The sequence below is a fragment of the Dermacentor albipictus genome, chromosome 2 (genome assembly GCF_038994185.2).
Source record: "Dermacentor albipictus isolate Rhodes 1998 colony chromosome 2, USDA_Dalb.pri_finalv2, whole genome shotgun sequence".
NCBI lineage: Eukaryota > Metazoa > Arthropoda > Arachnida > Ixodida > Ixodidae > Dermacentor > Dermacentor albipictus.
Window position 1 is genome coordinate 102015327 of NC_091822.1, and position 16374 is coordinate 102031700.

Genomic DNA, 16374 nt, shown 5'->3' on the forward strand with positions numbered 1-16374 from the left:
CTATAATAAGGATTTAAAGATTAGCTGCGCCAGCAAATCTGCCTTAAGCAGCCACTGGTATATAATTCACTCGCACTGAGAACAAGAAAGGAAAGGTGATGAACTTGCGCCCACAAAAACAATGCAGCAGAAGGTATCCGAATTCACTAATAACCCTTGACCGCAAAGTCAATTCAGCTAAAGATAGAAAAAGCTTGGAGTACGCGAAAGTAAAAAAAAATCGAAGTTACGTGTTTCTTAATCAGCCCGCATATATTCGATGCTCTTAAGTTATAGCGATGGCGTTTTGCACACCGGCATCGTTGAGGCTATCTCAGGACGGCCAACAGTTTCCTCTTGGGAACAGGCTGCCGCTGGCGATAATGCCCCTGCTGATGCTGCCGCTGAAATTTCGGTGGCGGTACCGCGTTTTGAGCTTGCTTTCCTCTTGCGTCGGCCATGACGCTTGCCCGGTTTGTGTGGCTTGAGGGACTTCTGCGACTCCGTAGTGGATGTCAAAGATGTTTTAAGTGCTTCCTTACGCTGCTCTTCGCTCAGAACTGGGTGGACTTCGGCGGGCTTCTTCTCGACATATACTTCGGGAAGACACTGGACCGCTACTGCGCTCGCAAATGCCAACGCTGTCGTGATGGCCCCGACGACCAAGAGCTGTTCTTTGTGCAAGGATGCTACGAGCCATGTCGCCAGAAGTACGCCAAGCCGGCCGAAGGAGTACGATAGGCAAAGTCCCACGCACCGCATCGTCGTAGGGTACACCTCCGCGGTGTAGGCGTAGTTCAGACACATGGCAATCCCCGACGCGCTCGACATCATTATTCTCGGCAGAGGAAGTGCGGCGGCCCAGGACCAATGCGAAAGGACCATCTGCAGCACGCTTGAGCCGCCGAGGAAAGCGAGTAGGCCTGAAAGAGTCACGCGGTGTCCTCGTTGCTTCGTGCCATAGATGACTATGATGAGAATGAGCCCATTGCATAGAAAGGATGCGAGAGCCCACAGTTCTTCGAGCGGGCTACCCAAGCTTGAGGCATAAAGTGCAAAGCTCACGCTAAACCACGTCACGAGTGCAGAAAATGCGCGCCGCCGAAGGGAAGCCGAACGGACTGTGCTCGTGATACCAGCAGTCACCGACGTGGTGTTGGCGTCTCGCTTCAGGAGCTGCTGTTTCAATGCCTCAAATGTTGCTGTGGCCTTGCGAGCTTCTATCCTGTTCACCCGGGCTGCTCGGAGTACGGTGAATTCAGCTGCCCGTAGCCTCCACGCGGCAATCTGCCAAACGGGGGACTCATCAAGGTAATAGCACCAAGAGACCATTATCGCCGAGACCGTGACGAGCAGGGCTTGTGAGAGCACCCACCTTGGCTTGAGCGTCGAAAGAAGCTGCACCAGCGGAGGCGTAACAAGTACGCCCCCGCCGGTGGCTATTAGGGTATAGGGAGCCCGGTGCTGACTTCCGGTAACTTCGTAGAGCACAATTGCAGCCATCAGCATGGTTGCGCTTGCCATGGCAGCAGTGACAAGACGCGACAGGATGAACATTCCCGTGGAGGGGGACGCCGCGGCCACCAGGCTGCCGAGCAATGTGCAGATGGCGCACATCGACAAGACTGGTCTACGACCCACGCGGTCTGCTGCGATTCCCGCGACGGGAACGAATAGCATGGGGGCCAGTCCAAACGTGGATTTCGAAACGGAGTAGAGCCATTCGCGAGTGCACACCAAGTTCCACATGCTGACGATGCTTTCGCCGTCTTTCTCGGTGTCGTAGTCCCACCGATTGCACGGTACTATGCTACGCTCGTCCGGGTCTTCTCCCTGAAAAAGAAGGAGATAAACGAAAACGTCAATCGCCCCGACAAACCTGTGTTCTGATTAACTTCTTACCAAATACTCATTGACGTTTATAGAAAAGTCTGCACAATCGAAACAAAATAGCTTCGAGAGAAATATTGGTCACTGAGAGACTCGTAGGCTGGGTCTCTGTATGCGTCATACCTCTTGAGGTAGCGTGAATTGCATAAGAACCGTAGTAGCTAGGAACATGACGTCCCCATGTGCTTTCAAAGATAAGTAATGGTCTTGTATGCAGTAATGAACGTCCTGCCTATGCAAATATACAACCGGCGAGATCCGACAACGACATAGATGAGAATTAAACTTGAAGATTTCTTGCCTCAGGTTTTTTCAGTTCCCGTTTTTCCACTTTTCCTTATCAGCGAACGAAAAGCGTTAACATTTGACAAGCAAAAGGTGTGTGCAGAGGGCATCGTGGATAGGAAAGTAAGTGCCTCCTTCCCTGTGTTGCCATCTTCTCGTCATTTTCTGCTAGAGATGCTCGAAAGACTCGGAAATGTCTCGCGGAGACATATACAATTACATTGGCATACAGAAATTTTGATTGTTATTGACCATATGGCTGAAGGGTGCATAGATTGGCAAACTGAGTAAACATAAGCTGAAGTAAAAGCAGCCACTACTAGTGCTCATTAAGGGGGACCATTGTTCAGGAATATACTGCACTAGCTTCATTAATAAGGAATGCAGAAGTAGAGGAAAATATTAAGAACATAAATTGAACAATCTTGAGCTCATATTTATTGTCCATCGTCGCCGTTTCGATTTATCCCTGATTTTCTTAGGTGAACTCGTTTAAACTAATCTATCAGCCTGCTGAGGTCTCAGCATTCGTGTTATAACCAAAAGTGTGGCTGAATTCACGAAATGAGTGCGATTTATAAATTATAAGCTAAGCACCAACCAATGTACCGTTCCCGCTTTCAGAAGGTATGAATTTTTTACAGTAAAACTGCAAAAAAAGAAAAAAAAACAATCGCTTACAGTACGACGCATATCCACTGAGCCAGAAACCTGAGAAGCAATTATGTAAAGATTAGTTTCGCAGCTTTCTCTTCGTTTCTATGATTCTCTGTTGACAATTATCAGATTCCGGCGAATATGCAGTAATCTGCAATTGGAATGGCATCGCTACGTTATCTGGACCATGGGTTACGCTAGCGCTGAATGCCTGTCGTTCCGGTCAGGAATGCCCGCGAGAGTTTTGGTTTAAGCAAAATGTTTTGAGATCAAGACGCGAAGCCGAAATTGTATCATGTCTTAATACCCCGGTTATGTTCCCAATTAATGGCTCTTGGCGGACGTCATGTCTGTACACGGTTGAGTGATGAGCAAGCTTGCTGAAAGACACATTGAATTTGCACGCCGTTTTTACGCTGTTTATAAAGTCTGTTGGATGTACCTCTATTGTTCTACAGGGGATTGGGTATTGCAATGCGTCGTAGTGCCCTTTGAGGCACACGTTATCAATTGCCACTCGAAATTTTACTCTGACATTGTTTTTGCATCATTAGTGTAATTGTAAACATCCAGCAGGAAAACAGGCTAGAACGTACGCATTCTTGTGGGGACCCCATTGTCTAAACGAATCAACGCTCCCAGATTGCATTCCGAACACTATTTGAGCTACGGGAGAGAGATTGACTGTTTTACGTCAATCGTACAGTTGAAGACGCACATCCAGTTCAGAATTCTGCGTGATATAAGTATTTTTAATGACGCCAGCCATTGGCGATGATGCCAGATATGGACGAAGAAACGAACAAAAAAGAACCCGCCTGCGCTGTGCTCATGACTTTAGTTGAAGGCCTAGAAATATTTCGACGGAATTTGATCGGTGACCGCTACCTGTTTAATATTTCTTTAACTTCTAGCATCAACGCCAAAATGACGCGTCGGCACCCACTCTGTCCGCTATGCACCGTAGTCTTTGCGATCTGTCATGCTTTCCGCCGTCCGCGATCTTGCTTAGAGTCCACTTATTAGTACCACTCCGTGCCGTCAGTGGCACCATTTGTTCCGTTCAAAACTGCAGCGCACGACGACCATAGGAAGTATTTTATACATTTAAAAGGTGTACGATTTATTGAGTGAAAATCCGGAGTGATTGAGTATGTTGAAAGAGTTGGAGTAGTGTCAATTCATTTTATAGTACTGCACAGACAAATAAGCCATGTATTTTTATCACTAGTCAAGTGTGATCTGATGACAAGTGAGCAATAATAATAAAAACGAAGACGTTAGGAGGTCGCTTAAGTTTTGTCTTTAAGAGGGGAACGCCATAGCATTCAAAGATCCCTTACAGTTTCTCACGCTTGCCAGCAACTGCAGTTTATGTAACCACAATGTTTTCCGAGAAACGCTGCAGGTGAACGCTGAGCACGAAGGCGAGCTTCCTGGGGCGCGCCGCTCCTACTAAAGACTGACCTCAAACGGCAGGTGGAAAAGGCGTTTGTGGTTGAGTTTCCGCGTATCAGGATGGTGTTTTCTCGTATATCCAAATGACAATTCGACGCTATCATATCTCGACTTCGTGTAGATTTCATACTTTACGAATTTTCTGAAGCATCTTGCTTTGACAAATTAACTTAGTTCAGTAACGTCCTTGCATGCGTCAAGCGGAGGGTATGCGCGGATCGGAATGCGTGGTTTTCTAACGGGCAACATCGCCGCCGCCGACACCGTCGTATAGGCGCGTCCTTCACAGTGGGTATGATCAATTCTTGAGGATTTTTAACGTAATTGTTATGCACGCCTCCGTTTGCTGCCGGCGCTGTTTTCCGGAACGTGACAACGAACACTTGCAGGAAAAACACCGTCTTGCTAACAATGTCAGTGTAGCTTACATTATGTTGTCGTGGCCAACCGCAGTAGTTTCTTTATTGCAATAACAAATACATGGACAATCTAAAATGAAGAAGAAATGCGTCGAAAGGCCGCGGGAACTGGGCTTCATGGGGTTGCATGTTACCATCCTTATGTAGCCGTTTATTTTTCACGGAACACATGCTCAACAAGCTCGGGGCAGCACGAAAGAAGAAACTGTTGCATGTGATCTCGATACCATGGATACGCATTTTCATATCGCGAAAAGCAACCGCACCGTCTATCTTAATCATGTCGCCCTGTGAAAAGATAGTAAGCTAACATCAATGCCAAATTCTCCGTATAGATTATTTTAGGTTGATTAGGTTGGAAATTTCCACTCGTCCATTACGGGATGCGTCATAATCGTTGCGTCACTTCGGAAAAAAGTATTAAGCAAGAAGACGTCAATGTAGCAGCCGTGGTACAGCCGGGTGAGGTAGGACGAAATGCGCGAGGGACTGAACAGCTCACCGGTAGAGGGGGCTCGTATACGGTGCACTTGCTGAAGCTGCCGTCGGCCAGCACGGGTATTGCGACGTTCTTCCAGCCCTGGACACCGAGGTAACGCAGGTCGTCGGGCGGCTGGCACCAGTGGTCTACGGGACGGCCGATGAGGTAATAGGCGAACGAGTGCATCAGCACCACAATGACAGCGACCAAGGTGCTGACCAGGACGATACGCTGGTACCGCCCGTGACCCAGGATGATGTAGACGTTCTGCTGGATTAAGTCCTGCGTGTCCACGTTTTCGAAGCCTTCCAGGAGCGAAGTGGTCACCGTCTTGGGAGTGGCCTCTTCATGAGCAGCCGCTTTCGCCGACATGATACTGATCACACAGCACGAAAAGGCGTATCAGCCGGCAAGGAATCAGAAGCGCTTGGAGGTATGGCCGTCTTCTTCTTCTTCTTCGTTTTCCACTTCTTCGTCTAAGATTACTTCTAGTGTCATGCATGCATTCACAGCCGGAAGTTTAAGTATTTTTGGCAGGGCACTTTGCGACTATTAATACACTCTGTTTCAGACATCAGGTGCAACGCTGTAGAGGCTAGAGGGACTTTTTGCAGTGGCTGCGTCAGCCCTTAGAAATAAGTCGATGTTCTTTAACGTCCTTGTGGGAAAATGTTCTTTGTATACGCTCAGTATTGAAAGCGTTAATCATTAGAAACAAACAATCTGTGATATACGGATATGCGAGGCGTTGTTTTAGACCAAATTGTTTTTCATTGCGTTTATTTTTCGCCTTTCTATTGGCAGCCCGTCGCGGCATCCTCACGTGCACGCTCGCGCTAGCGAACGCCGTTGGCGCGTAGCAAAGCATGCATGGAACGCGTGCACTGACACACACATTCGTCACCGAACTTCTTGCGTAGGTTCCATAGCGTTGCACCTGATGTCCGAAACGCAGCGTAGGAATGGTGAATAAATCACACCAGGCGCGATAGAATGCTTTGCTTGGTCAAATCATGAGTGGCAGCTGGAGCAGGCTCTCGAGACCAATTGTTTTTTAACGCGACAGCGTTAAGGAGCTCTTGTCGCAGAAAAGCCGGTGTCGTCGGCGTTGGTGTCGGCGTCGGCGGCGTTGGCCGTGAGCGATAAATCACAGCAGGCACTTTATGAATAAAAAACAATTTGCAAGATGGGCTGGGTAGGAATCGAACCAGGGTCTGTGGAGTGGGAGACGGAGGCGCTACCACTGAGCCACGAGTTTTTTTTTCTTTATTGCCTTTTCACAAACGCAAACAAAAAGATCAATTACACGACATGTACATATTCTAAAAACACCAGCCACAGCTCGGCCAGTGTAAGGTGTTTAAAAGGGCTTCACAGAAGCCAATTGGTCTAGTACAGGAAGCCATTCCGGGGGTTCACATAGTGCTCTGAACAAGTCTCGTGTGTATATAATGCTCTCAACAAAATAGTGTCGTGCTGAGTGAGCCTGTATATGACAATGTCTGATGTCCATTCTCGTCTTCCATACGCTGTGCATGCAAAGCAGCATTAGCATATCACTCCGCGCTTCCAATGTTTCTGCACGTGGAAGAAACCGGATTCCAAAAGGGCTTATCGGCAATTCTTTTTTAAGTGTTCTTTGTAGGACGTCCCACAGAAATACGGCGTCATGGCAGTCAATAAAAATATGCTCAATTGATTCTGGCTTATTACATACTAAGCAGTTTACCGACCAAGGTACAAAAAGACCTTTGCTTTGTAACCATGGCTTTACAGGGAGAGTGTCGGTATGTAATTGAAAAAAGAACGTTTTAGCAGAGGGTCTCACTGGCATTTTTTTGACGCGCTTTAGCACATCGCGCTCAGGACCTAGCCTGTAGGCAGCTCGGTAAACTGGTAATGGTAAAAATACATCGAGAATATCAGAATACAAACGCTTTTTCGTGACATCACACACGTATTCATATGAGAACCTTGCCTTGAGCAGGCGTACAGAAGTAACCACTTCACGCAAATAAGGACTGAGCGGTCCAGCTCCAAAAGAAACAGATGACACGACAAAGTCAGATAGATAATCCTGCAATCGTGCCTGGATCACAGTTCTCAAAAGCACATCAGTTTGGTCCCGCACAAAGAAGAATCTGCTTACTAGCTGCTTGAAAAACAGGTGTGAGAGCCCTAGCCCACCATTTTTCACCTTGTGAAACAAATTGCACCGGCTTGTGCGCTCCCATTGCGATCCCCAAATAAAGGTCGCAAACACTCGGTGGATTTTTTGAACCGAAGTTCTTGCCATGGCCATCACTTGCAACACGTAGAACACTTTTGCAATTAAAAACATATTACAAACGGAAGCTCTTGCGAACATTGAAAAGTTATGGCCACCCCATTTATCGGTAGCATTTTTGACGCGTTTATTTTCCTCAGACCAATATTCATCAGCATTGAGGTAGTTATTTAGCGGAACACCGAAGTAATTTCCGGGGGAGGCGTTCCAATTCATATTACAGTACACCTCGGGGGTGCTCTGCCAGTTGCCATGCCAAAAAAATCCAAGGCATTTCGACCAACTGATCACCCTACCAGTTGCTGTGCAGAACGCCTTAGCAACACTGACAACTTCCTGCACGCTTCTAGCATCAGTGCAAAACACGGCTATGTCGTCCGCGTACGCTAAGACCTTAACTTCACTGCTGAAAAAAGTGAAGCCTCGAATACATGGTGTTGCAAGCAAACGTAAACAAAATGGCTCCAAGTATATCGCAAAAATTAGAGGGGACAACGCACGTCCTTGTTTCACACTCGACCGCACAGGAATTGACATACTTAATTCTTTGTTGATCACTAATTTGGCTGTGCAATCATGATACACCATTTTAACGCCTTCAGTAATTACAGATCCAACATTTACGTGCTCCAGCAATAAAAACAGAACTTCATGTACAACTTTGTCGAACGCTTTATGTAAATCTAGCTGAATCATAGCTACGCGATCATGCATTGCGTCACAACATTCCAGAATACTTCTTGCTATGTGTATGTTTGTAAAAATTGTTCTACCTTTAATGCCACAGGTTTGATGCGGGCCAACGAGGGACTTAATAACGTTTTGGAGCCTTCTAGCTAACACTTTCATGTATATTTTATAATCTGTATTGGTCAAACTAATGGGATGGTAGGACTCAACTGAAAGTAATTTTGCAGGATCGTCAGTTTTGGGGATCATTACTACGTGCGCTGTCCTGAACGAGAGAGGCGCTTGCTTTTTTTCATAGCATTCAGCGATCACTCGGTGTAAAGCCACTGCCATTTCTGCCTTAAAAAATTTGTATACGGCCGCATCCAGTCCATCTGGCCCAGGTGACTTGCCATTACCCAAGTCATCGATTGCTGCTTCAATTTCGGCCACGGTAATTTCAGATTCCAGTGATTCTCTAACCGTGTCCTCTAATCTTGGCATAAGAGTTAGAAAGTGGGCTTTGAAGTGCTCGGGGTCATAAATTCTTCCTCCAAGAAGTTCGGTATAAAAATCAACAAATGCACGTTTTATTTCTTCACTTTCTCGTGTAATTTTATTGTAATATTGAATTTCATTTATCTCCTTATTTGCAGCATGCTTCTTTTCTTCACTTAGCACATGCTTATTGGGCGTTTCGCCGAGCCACAACTTTTCAGTGCGCGCCCTTATCATTGCGCCGCGGTACTTATCTTCGTCGATCAACTCGAGTTTCGCTTTCACCTCTCGTATTTCTTTTTAACGCGATAGCGTTATGGTACGCCCACACTAGCGACAAAAACGCGCGCGACACGCCGCACGCGGCAAGCGCCCGCGCGGCAGACGCGTGCGGGCAAGTCCACAGTCGCGTTTTGCGGCACGCGGCAGCGGCCCGTGGAGTCCCGCGTTGTCTCGTTCCATTCGATACTTCTCGCGACAACGCGCTCTCCGTTCTGCCCATTTCGTCTTCCATCGGAAGTGTCTGTGTTTTTTTGCGCCACTGCCGGCCACGCTCAGGCATGTCGGATACGGACGAGGAGCTACTGGTGACTGTGAACACTATAATACTTGTTTGTTCTTTACTTGTGCGACGCCGACGTGCCAGACAGCGGACGAGAAAGTTTTGAGTGCGGTACAGGGACACTGAGGGCCAGGCGCACACTCAGCTTCCCCACCTTCACCAATTACTCACCTGTCATGCCAAGCTGCTGTCCATAATGTGCCAGCGGTTGGCGCGCAGCTCCTTGTCCGACGCTCGATTTATCATAGAGGTACGCATATCTGCGAACGGTTTCCAAAAACGCCTCCATTGCGAGGCGAATTCTTCGTCGACGCCTCAGTGGCGGTGTGGTAAGGCTTAACAAAAACAGCCCCCTTGACTGGAAATGGCCTCTGAGATTTTACGGCGCGCGTGTCACTGTTCAGTCTCAGAGCCCATAGATTATGATTCTTTGCTTATGCGACAGGTGGCGCCACAACAGCGCGGCTCGTAAAGCGGCTCGCTTCTGATTGGTGGACGTTTCGCGTCTGCCGCGAAAAATGGGTCTCGCACCCATTCGCGCGTTTGCCGCGCGTTGCTGCCGCTTTTCGTGAATCTTGCCGCGCGCGACAGCACCGCTCGCCGCGCGCGTTGTGTCGCGCGCGTTTTTGTCGCTAGTGTGGACGTACCATTAAGGAGCTCGTGTCGCAGAAAAGCCGGTGTCGTCGGCGTCGGTGTCGGCGTCGGCGTTTGCGGCGTTTTGCCGCGTTGACCGTGAGCGATAAATCACGGCAGGCGCTTCATAAATAAAAAGCAACTTCCAAGATTGGCCCGGTGGGAATCGAACCAGGGTCTCCGGAGTGTGAGACGGAGACGCTACCACTCAGCCACGAGTTCGATGCTTCCAAGCGGTGCAAACGCGCCTCTAGTGAATGCGGTGTTGCCTTCGAAACGAGCCGTGGAAAGTTATACTGCGGTGTATATCGGTAATTATGAACATGTAACGTACAGAAGTCACAATTACACGAGTTGCGAAGTGCGTTTCCGCTGCATTTCTTCTGCGCTTTCCGCACACGCAGAGCCATCTTGCGGCAAACACAGAAGACCCCCTCCTCTCAATGTACGGCGCTGCCCCGACAGGAGGCGCGCCGCGCGCGCATTGGTAGGGTGCCTCGATGCCTGCCCGCCGCGCCGCCGTTCAGGGTGGTGACAGCCTTTGTACCGCTCCGCGCCGCCGTTCGGCAGACGCGCCGCCATATTGGTTCGACGTTGCTGCCCGCTGCTCGTGTCTCCCGTGCGGTCGACGAGTTGGTGAGGCGGCATTTTCGTGCTCTCGTGAGCAACCGACATTGAAAACATTTTCGCACACGCTCTTGCAGTGTAACAGTATTCTTATCGTCCAAAAACAAGAAAGGGGCTGGCAGATGGAATGGCACACTGTGGTATAAAATTTTTTAAACAGGGTTGAAGTACCTCAGACAGGCTGGCCAACGTTTCGATAGGTGGACCTATCTTCGTCAAAGGCGGCCTCGTCATCCTCGGCGTGTTAGTTTTAAAGGGTTAGTGCAGTGACGTCACGTGCGGGTGTTGTCGCTGGCGGCTGGTTTTAAAGAGAGAGATTACAAGAGGGAACAGGCGCTGTCGTCCGACGTCTGTGAGCCTCATTCTCAAGACGAAGGGACAAGAGCGTGAGAGTGGGCACGCGGAGAGGAAAGAAAAGAAATAGAAGCAGAAAAAAGGGGAAAAAGGAAAAAAAGGAGCGGGGAGCCAGGGCCGTACCAAGACACAACAAAGGGGGGGGGGGTGAAAGAAAAAGAAAGAGAAAAATGAAATCTTTAAGCAATACGGGGGCTTGGGAGCGTGTTGGGGATGCGAAAGGTTAGGAGTAATTCAGGGGGAGTCGTTGGCGGCATGTTTTTGAGGCATTAGAACGGCCGGTCAAGCAATAGGTCGAGTAATTTTGAAATAGTTAAGGTGGCGACGAGGAGTCTGCGGTGCAATGTGTGGGGAGACTGAAAGGCAGCGGCATGGTCTTTCAAGGGGCACTGCCCCACGCGCTTAACGTAGGTGTCGTTACGGCGGCATCCAGAAGGCGATACTCTGGGTTGAGGCGCCGAAAAAGGCATATTGACTTCGGAATGTGTTGTCGAGGGGGTTTCAAAAAAAAAGGACTAAAAAAGGGGGGCAGGGGGAAGGGGGGGGGCGAAATCGGTATAGCAAACAGGAGGGTGACGCGTGCAGAGGCGGGCACGGGCACGTGTACATGGAAGGAGGGGATCGTACACTTGGTATAGACGTAAAATCCTGAAAGAGTACATTAAATTGAGTAGTAGGCAGGAAATTTTTTTTCTTTTTTTTCTTTTCCCTCCTCCCTCCCCTTTTTTCCTCCGAAATGAAAGAGTAGGTGAGGTTAAGAATTAAAGTTGGCTGGTGGCCTAATGTGTTTTGTGTATTGGTTGATGATATGAGAGTTTCAGATTTAAGTTACAGCTTTTAAAGATTCTAAGTTGCCGCGTGCCAAATTAATTCCTGTCGGGTGTAGGCAATTAAACTTGTGTATGAGGTATGATTCCGTGTACTTCCTTTCGCGAGGGGAACGGAAATTTGTTTGTAGTATATAGAGCCTTGCTTTGTCAAACATATGTCCATGTTCATTAAAGTGGCTGGCTACTGCTTTGGGTAAATTGTGTTTTGTGTCCGCGCGGTGACCATTGAGTCTTGTATTGATTTGTTGTCCGGTCTCACCTATGTATTGTTTGCTACAAGCGGCGCATTCTAGACAGTAGACTACATTGCTTGATGTGCAGGTGAAAGCCGAAGTTACCTTGTGTGTGTAATTCGACGCTGTACTTTTTACTGTAGTAGTGGATTGAATGTGTTTGCATGTGGAGCACCTGGGGCGACCACAGGGATTGGTTCCCAACTTATTCTTTTTCTGTAGTTTGGCGTGCACAAGAACATCTTTAAAATTAGTGTTGCGTCTGTGTTACGGCTGGGACTCTGTGATATAAGGCCGTGAACTGCTGTTAAACGCAGCAAACGAAACATGTGCTTCAAAGTTTCGAGGGAGCCTACCAACACGTGAACAGATAAGCGTTGTGTAATTTCTCAAACGGTTTTGTCAAAAAATTTTCCACCGTCCAAACGAAATAATATTGCGACAGTGAAAACTCAATTAACATTCCGACTCGCCAATCGCCTCTCCTTGTAACACCGCAGCGCTCTGCCAACATGACTACTGTGCTTTTTTACAACAGAATATGAGCTCTGTATTTCAGCCCGAAAGCATAATTCCACACATGCCAGAAATTTTCAGCTTCCGATGCGATTGGTGAGAATCCTGCCCTCTGCAACGATAGCTCGGCGGGCGCGCGAGGCGCTTCTTCAAACCAATATGGCGGCGCCGCGGGGCTGTCACCACCCTGAACGGCGGCGCGGCGGGCAGGCATCGAGGCACCCTAGCATTGGGACCGCTGCCAGGCGCGTCGCGGGACTCCCTCTCCCCTGACGACGCTTCGCCGTGCTCCCGGTTTAGATTACTATCTATCTCTCTGGCCGTGCCGATCACGACGTTTGGCTGGCGTAGATCGTTTCCCCTCCGAGACACCGAGTTCTTTGGTTCGTTCCGTTCGCTCAGGCGCACGTTTCGTTGCCGCGCCGAACGCTGCGTTGCTCGACGCTCACCGCGTGATAGGTGGGCGCTAAGTCCGATGCGGGGCGCATCGTAAGTGATCGCTGTGCCGTAGCGCATTGTCTTATACCCCTTGGCGGGTCGACGGGAACGCTATCGCGTCCCACTCTTGAAGGCGAAGCTTAAGCGTCCTCCAATTTTTTAAACGCTCCAGGCACTTCATGTTCTACCCCTAACATGTACACCAGTTCAGTGTGTAACTGTTCCTCTTGTTGCCTTTCCTTGTGACGCAATACGCATGCTCTATCGATGGCAGCAATTTTAAAGTCGCATTTAAACTGCTCCCACACTGATATGAAAAAGTTGGTTTCCGTATGCAGGGCATTTGAAAGATACTCCTTGGCTGTCGTGACAAACAATTCATCTTGCAGCAGTTTTTCATTGAACTTCCACAGGAACCAATTAAACTTCACACTCTTTCGTTTTTCGCCAATCGTAATCGAGACCAGACTATGATCGCTAAAACTGAGATAATGTGTTTCATAGGAGGAACACAGTGGTACAAACTTCGCCGGTACGTATATTCTATCAAGCCTCGCATGGGAATCACCTTGAAAGTGCGTATACCGTGCTTGGCCATCTCGCGTCATTGCATAACCAATGTCCTCAAGCTCTCTCTCAATTACTATCGCGTTCAACAGCTCAGCGCTTCTATCGCGTAGTTTGAGGCGCGTCGTATTATCTTCAGCTGTACAGACGCAGTTGAAATCCCCAAGAAACACAACATGTCGTTCTGTTTTCAAAAATCCTTCAGCATACTTAAACAAAATTTCGCGTTCATGAATTTTGTTCGGTGCGTAGATGCAGACAGCGCGCCACAGTAGACCAGCAAAAATAAAATCACATGCTACAAGTCTCCCACTTTCGCAGGTGGACACTTTTTCTACAACCGATATGCTATTGCGAATAAAAATGACGCAGCCTCCTGACCGTCCAACAGCATGGCACACACATACACTATATCTAGATCGAAAAACTTGAACCATCTGTTCTGTTTGCTCCTCACTCTCAATTTTCGTTTCTTGTACAGCCAGAAGGTCAGCGTCATTCTCTAAAAGCATGCGACTAATCTGGCACTGCCGCCTGCGTGAACACATTCCTCGCACATTCAATGTCGCAACGCATAGGCTAAATTTAAAGTTAGACGCCATCTCATGGGGTTGCTTGGCCAAGCGTCCTACTCACATCGAAGCTGTGGGGTTCTTGTAGTCATCGTTGAAGGCTACTGGAACGGGTCCTCCGCTAGGGCGGAGGCGTTTTAGGGGCCACCCTACTGCCAGGCGGCACGTTCGGCTGCGGTTTGCGCATAGACCGCCGCGTAGTCGATGCCTTCGTTGGAGGTTCACCGGTGCCCGACGCAGTAGTTATTCCTGTATTGCCAGTGTCTTCGTGAGCACGCTCTGCAGCGATGCTTCCGGTCGCAATCATCTCGACGTCCGTTGCATCCTGGCCGACTTCTTGCGGCAGTGACGATGACGCGCTTGCTGCCTTCACGCCTGCGTCGCATGTTGCAGTCTCTGGCTTCGTTTCCGGGGCTGCAGCCAAGGGCTCACCCCCCAGGGTCGCTTCCTGGACAGCTCCTGGGGAGGGTTCAAGGGGCTTTGCAGGAGTCTTCGCCACGTCGTTGTCCTCCCTGCTAGCTTCTTCGGCATCTGCGGCGTCCATCATGTGCTCGTATACTACGTCCCTTTGGAGTGGGCCTGTAACGCTGGCATAAGAGCGCACACATTGGGAATCATCGTGGCCGAAGCGACGACAGACCCCACATCGTGGAACGCGGCACTCTCGCCGGATGTGTCCGATGCCACGGCATCGGAGGCAGAGTGGCGCTCTGCCAGGAACGAAGACGAGCGCCATATCCTCAGCAACACGCAGTTCGTGTGGTAGGTCGTCCACAGTGAGGCCCACATTTAATTTCAGCGTCACCGAGCGGGTGGTTGATCCTTTGTCAATGCAGCCCTTGACCTTCCACTTGTCTCTGCTAATTTCCGTCACTTTTCCAAACGGCGCCAAAGCCACTCGCACGTCTTCGTCCGGTACGCCATGAAGCAGCCAGTATAGCTTCAGTCGGACACCTCGGTCGCGCGGGTCGACGACCATGCAGCGGTGGTCTTTAATGTCGAACGCTTCAGCTTCTAATATCTTCCTCTTGCCTTCCTCGTCCTTAAACGTCAGTGCCCACAGGTGATTCATTTGGTATGCCCCGAGGGCCACCACTTCCGGCAGCAACGAAAGACGTGCAAGGCTATCTCGGACATGCTCCACTCGATATGGCCTGGCTTTCACATTGGCATGCGAAAAAACGGTGTTTAAAACAAAAGCACCTGTGGGCAGATGAGGCAGAACAACCTGGTAGTCTTCAGCCGGCTTTTCAGTACACCTGATACCACGGCCCACACGGGCCGCTGAAACCACCCCTACAAGGGAGCACATGATAGCACGTCCTTCCACTTCGGTAGCCAAGACGCGTCCACTGAGCCACGAGTTCGATGCTTCAATGCGGTACAAACGCGCCTTTAGTGAATGCGGTGTTGCCTTAGAAACGAGCTGTTTCTAAGGCTCAGGCGTGCGTCGCTTGCTCAGGCGCACATTTCATTGCCGCGCCGAACGCTGCGTTGCTCGACGCTCACCGCGTCCGATGCGGGGCGCGTAGTCGCTGCGCCGTAGCCCATTGTCTTACATCCCTTGGCGGGTCGACGGGAACGCTTTCGCGTTCCACTCTTGAAGGCGAAGCTTAAGCGTCCTCCAGATTTTTCTTCGACTCCTCGAAATCCCCGTCATCATTCAGTGTTGAATCATGGTGCAGTCAAGATAGTCTATGATTATCGCTAAAGCGTGTGAATACATCACAAGAAACCAATATTATTTTGGTCGCAATTATATACGAACACTCGAGGCTCATTCCCGCCGCCGCGGCCTGCTGTCGCGGTCTTGACGGAACGTGCGTGGCTTGTGCTGTACGACTTAAGTTGTCATTCGAGAGGTGGAGTGCACTTGGCTACTGTCAGTATTGGGGGCTCAATCCCATCGTCCGTGGTCCTTTGCCAAGATTGGAGTACGGCATGAATTCGAAGGTAGCTGGCCCATGCCGTCGTCCAACTTATTTACGCTGAGATCGTTGATGAAGTGAAGAACTATTTCTCATCGAGAACGAGGAAAAGGGGTTTATTCACAGAAATTAACTCAGTGTAACATGACTGCTTGAGAAAAAGAGTATCAGTCCAACATGGCTGCATGAGAGAAGTGACTCAGTCTAACATGACTGCTCAAGAGAAGTGTCTCAGTCTAACATGACTGCTCAAGAGAAGTGTCTCAGTCTAACATGACTGCTCAAGAGAAGTGTCTCAGTCTAACATGACTGCTCAAGAGAAGTGTCCCCAGCACTCGCACAACCACAGTTTTTATACACTCGATCCGCCGGTCCTATGACGCGGCGACTGTTCGTTTACTCATCACCAACTCGCCGCTGCTCTGCAGATCAGTTTACAGACACAGGCAACCGCGCTCTGATGCCCGACGACGGCGTTGGCGGGGTGCCGT

The 16374-nt window shown here is 49.3% G+C and overlaps 1 protein-coding gene across 1 annotated transcript; it reads right to left on the reverse strand.

Moving 5' to 3' along the window:
- Positions 1-210: 210 nt before the first annotated feature.
- LOC135911686 (solute carrier family 22 member 7-like) lies at positions 211-5601 on the reverse strand. The gene is made up of 2 exons (XM_065444030.1): positions 5191-5601; positions 211-1812 (listed from the first exon to the last, which is right to left on the reverse strand). Exons 1-2 carry the CDS (start codon positions 5539-5541, stop codon positions 271-273), a joined length of 1893 nt encoding a protein of 630 aa, XP_065300102.1. The 5' UTR covers positions 5542-5601; the 3' UTR covers positions 211-270.
- Positions 5602-16374: the final 10773 nt, after the last annotated feature.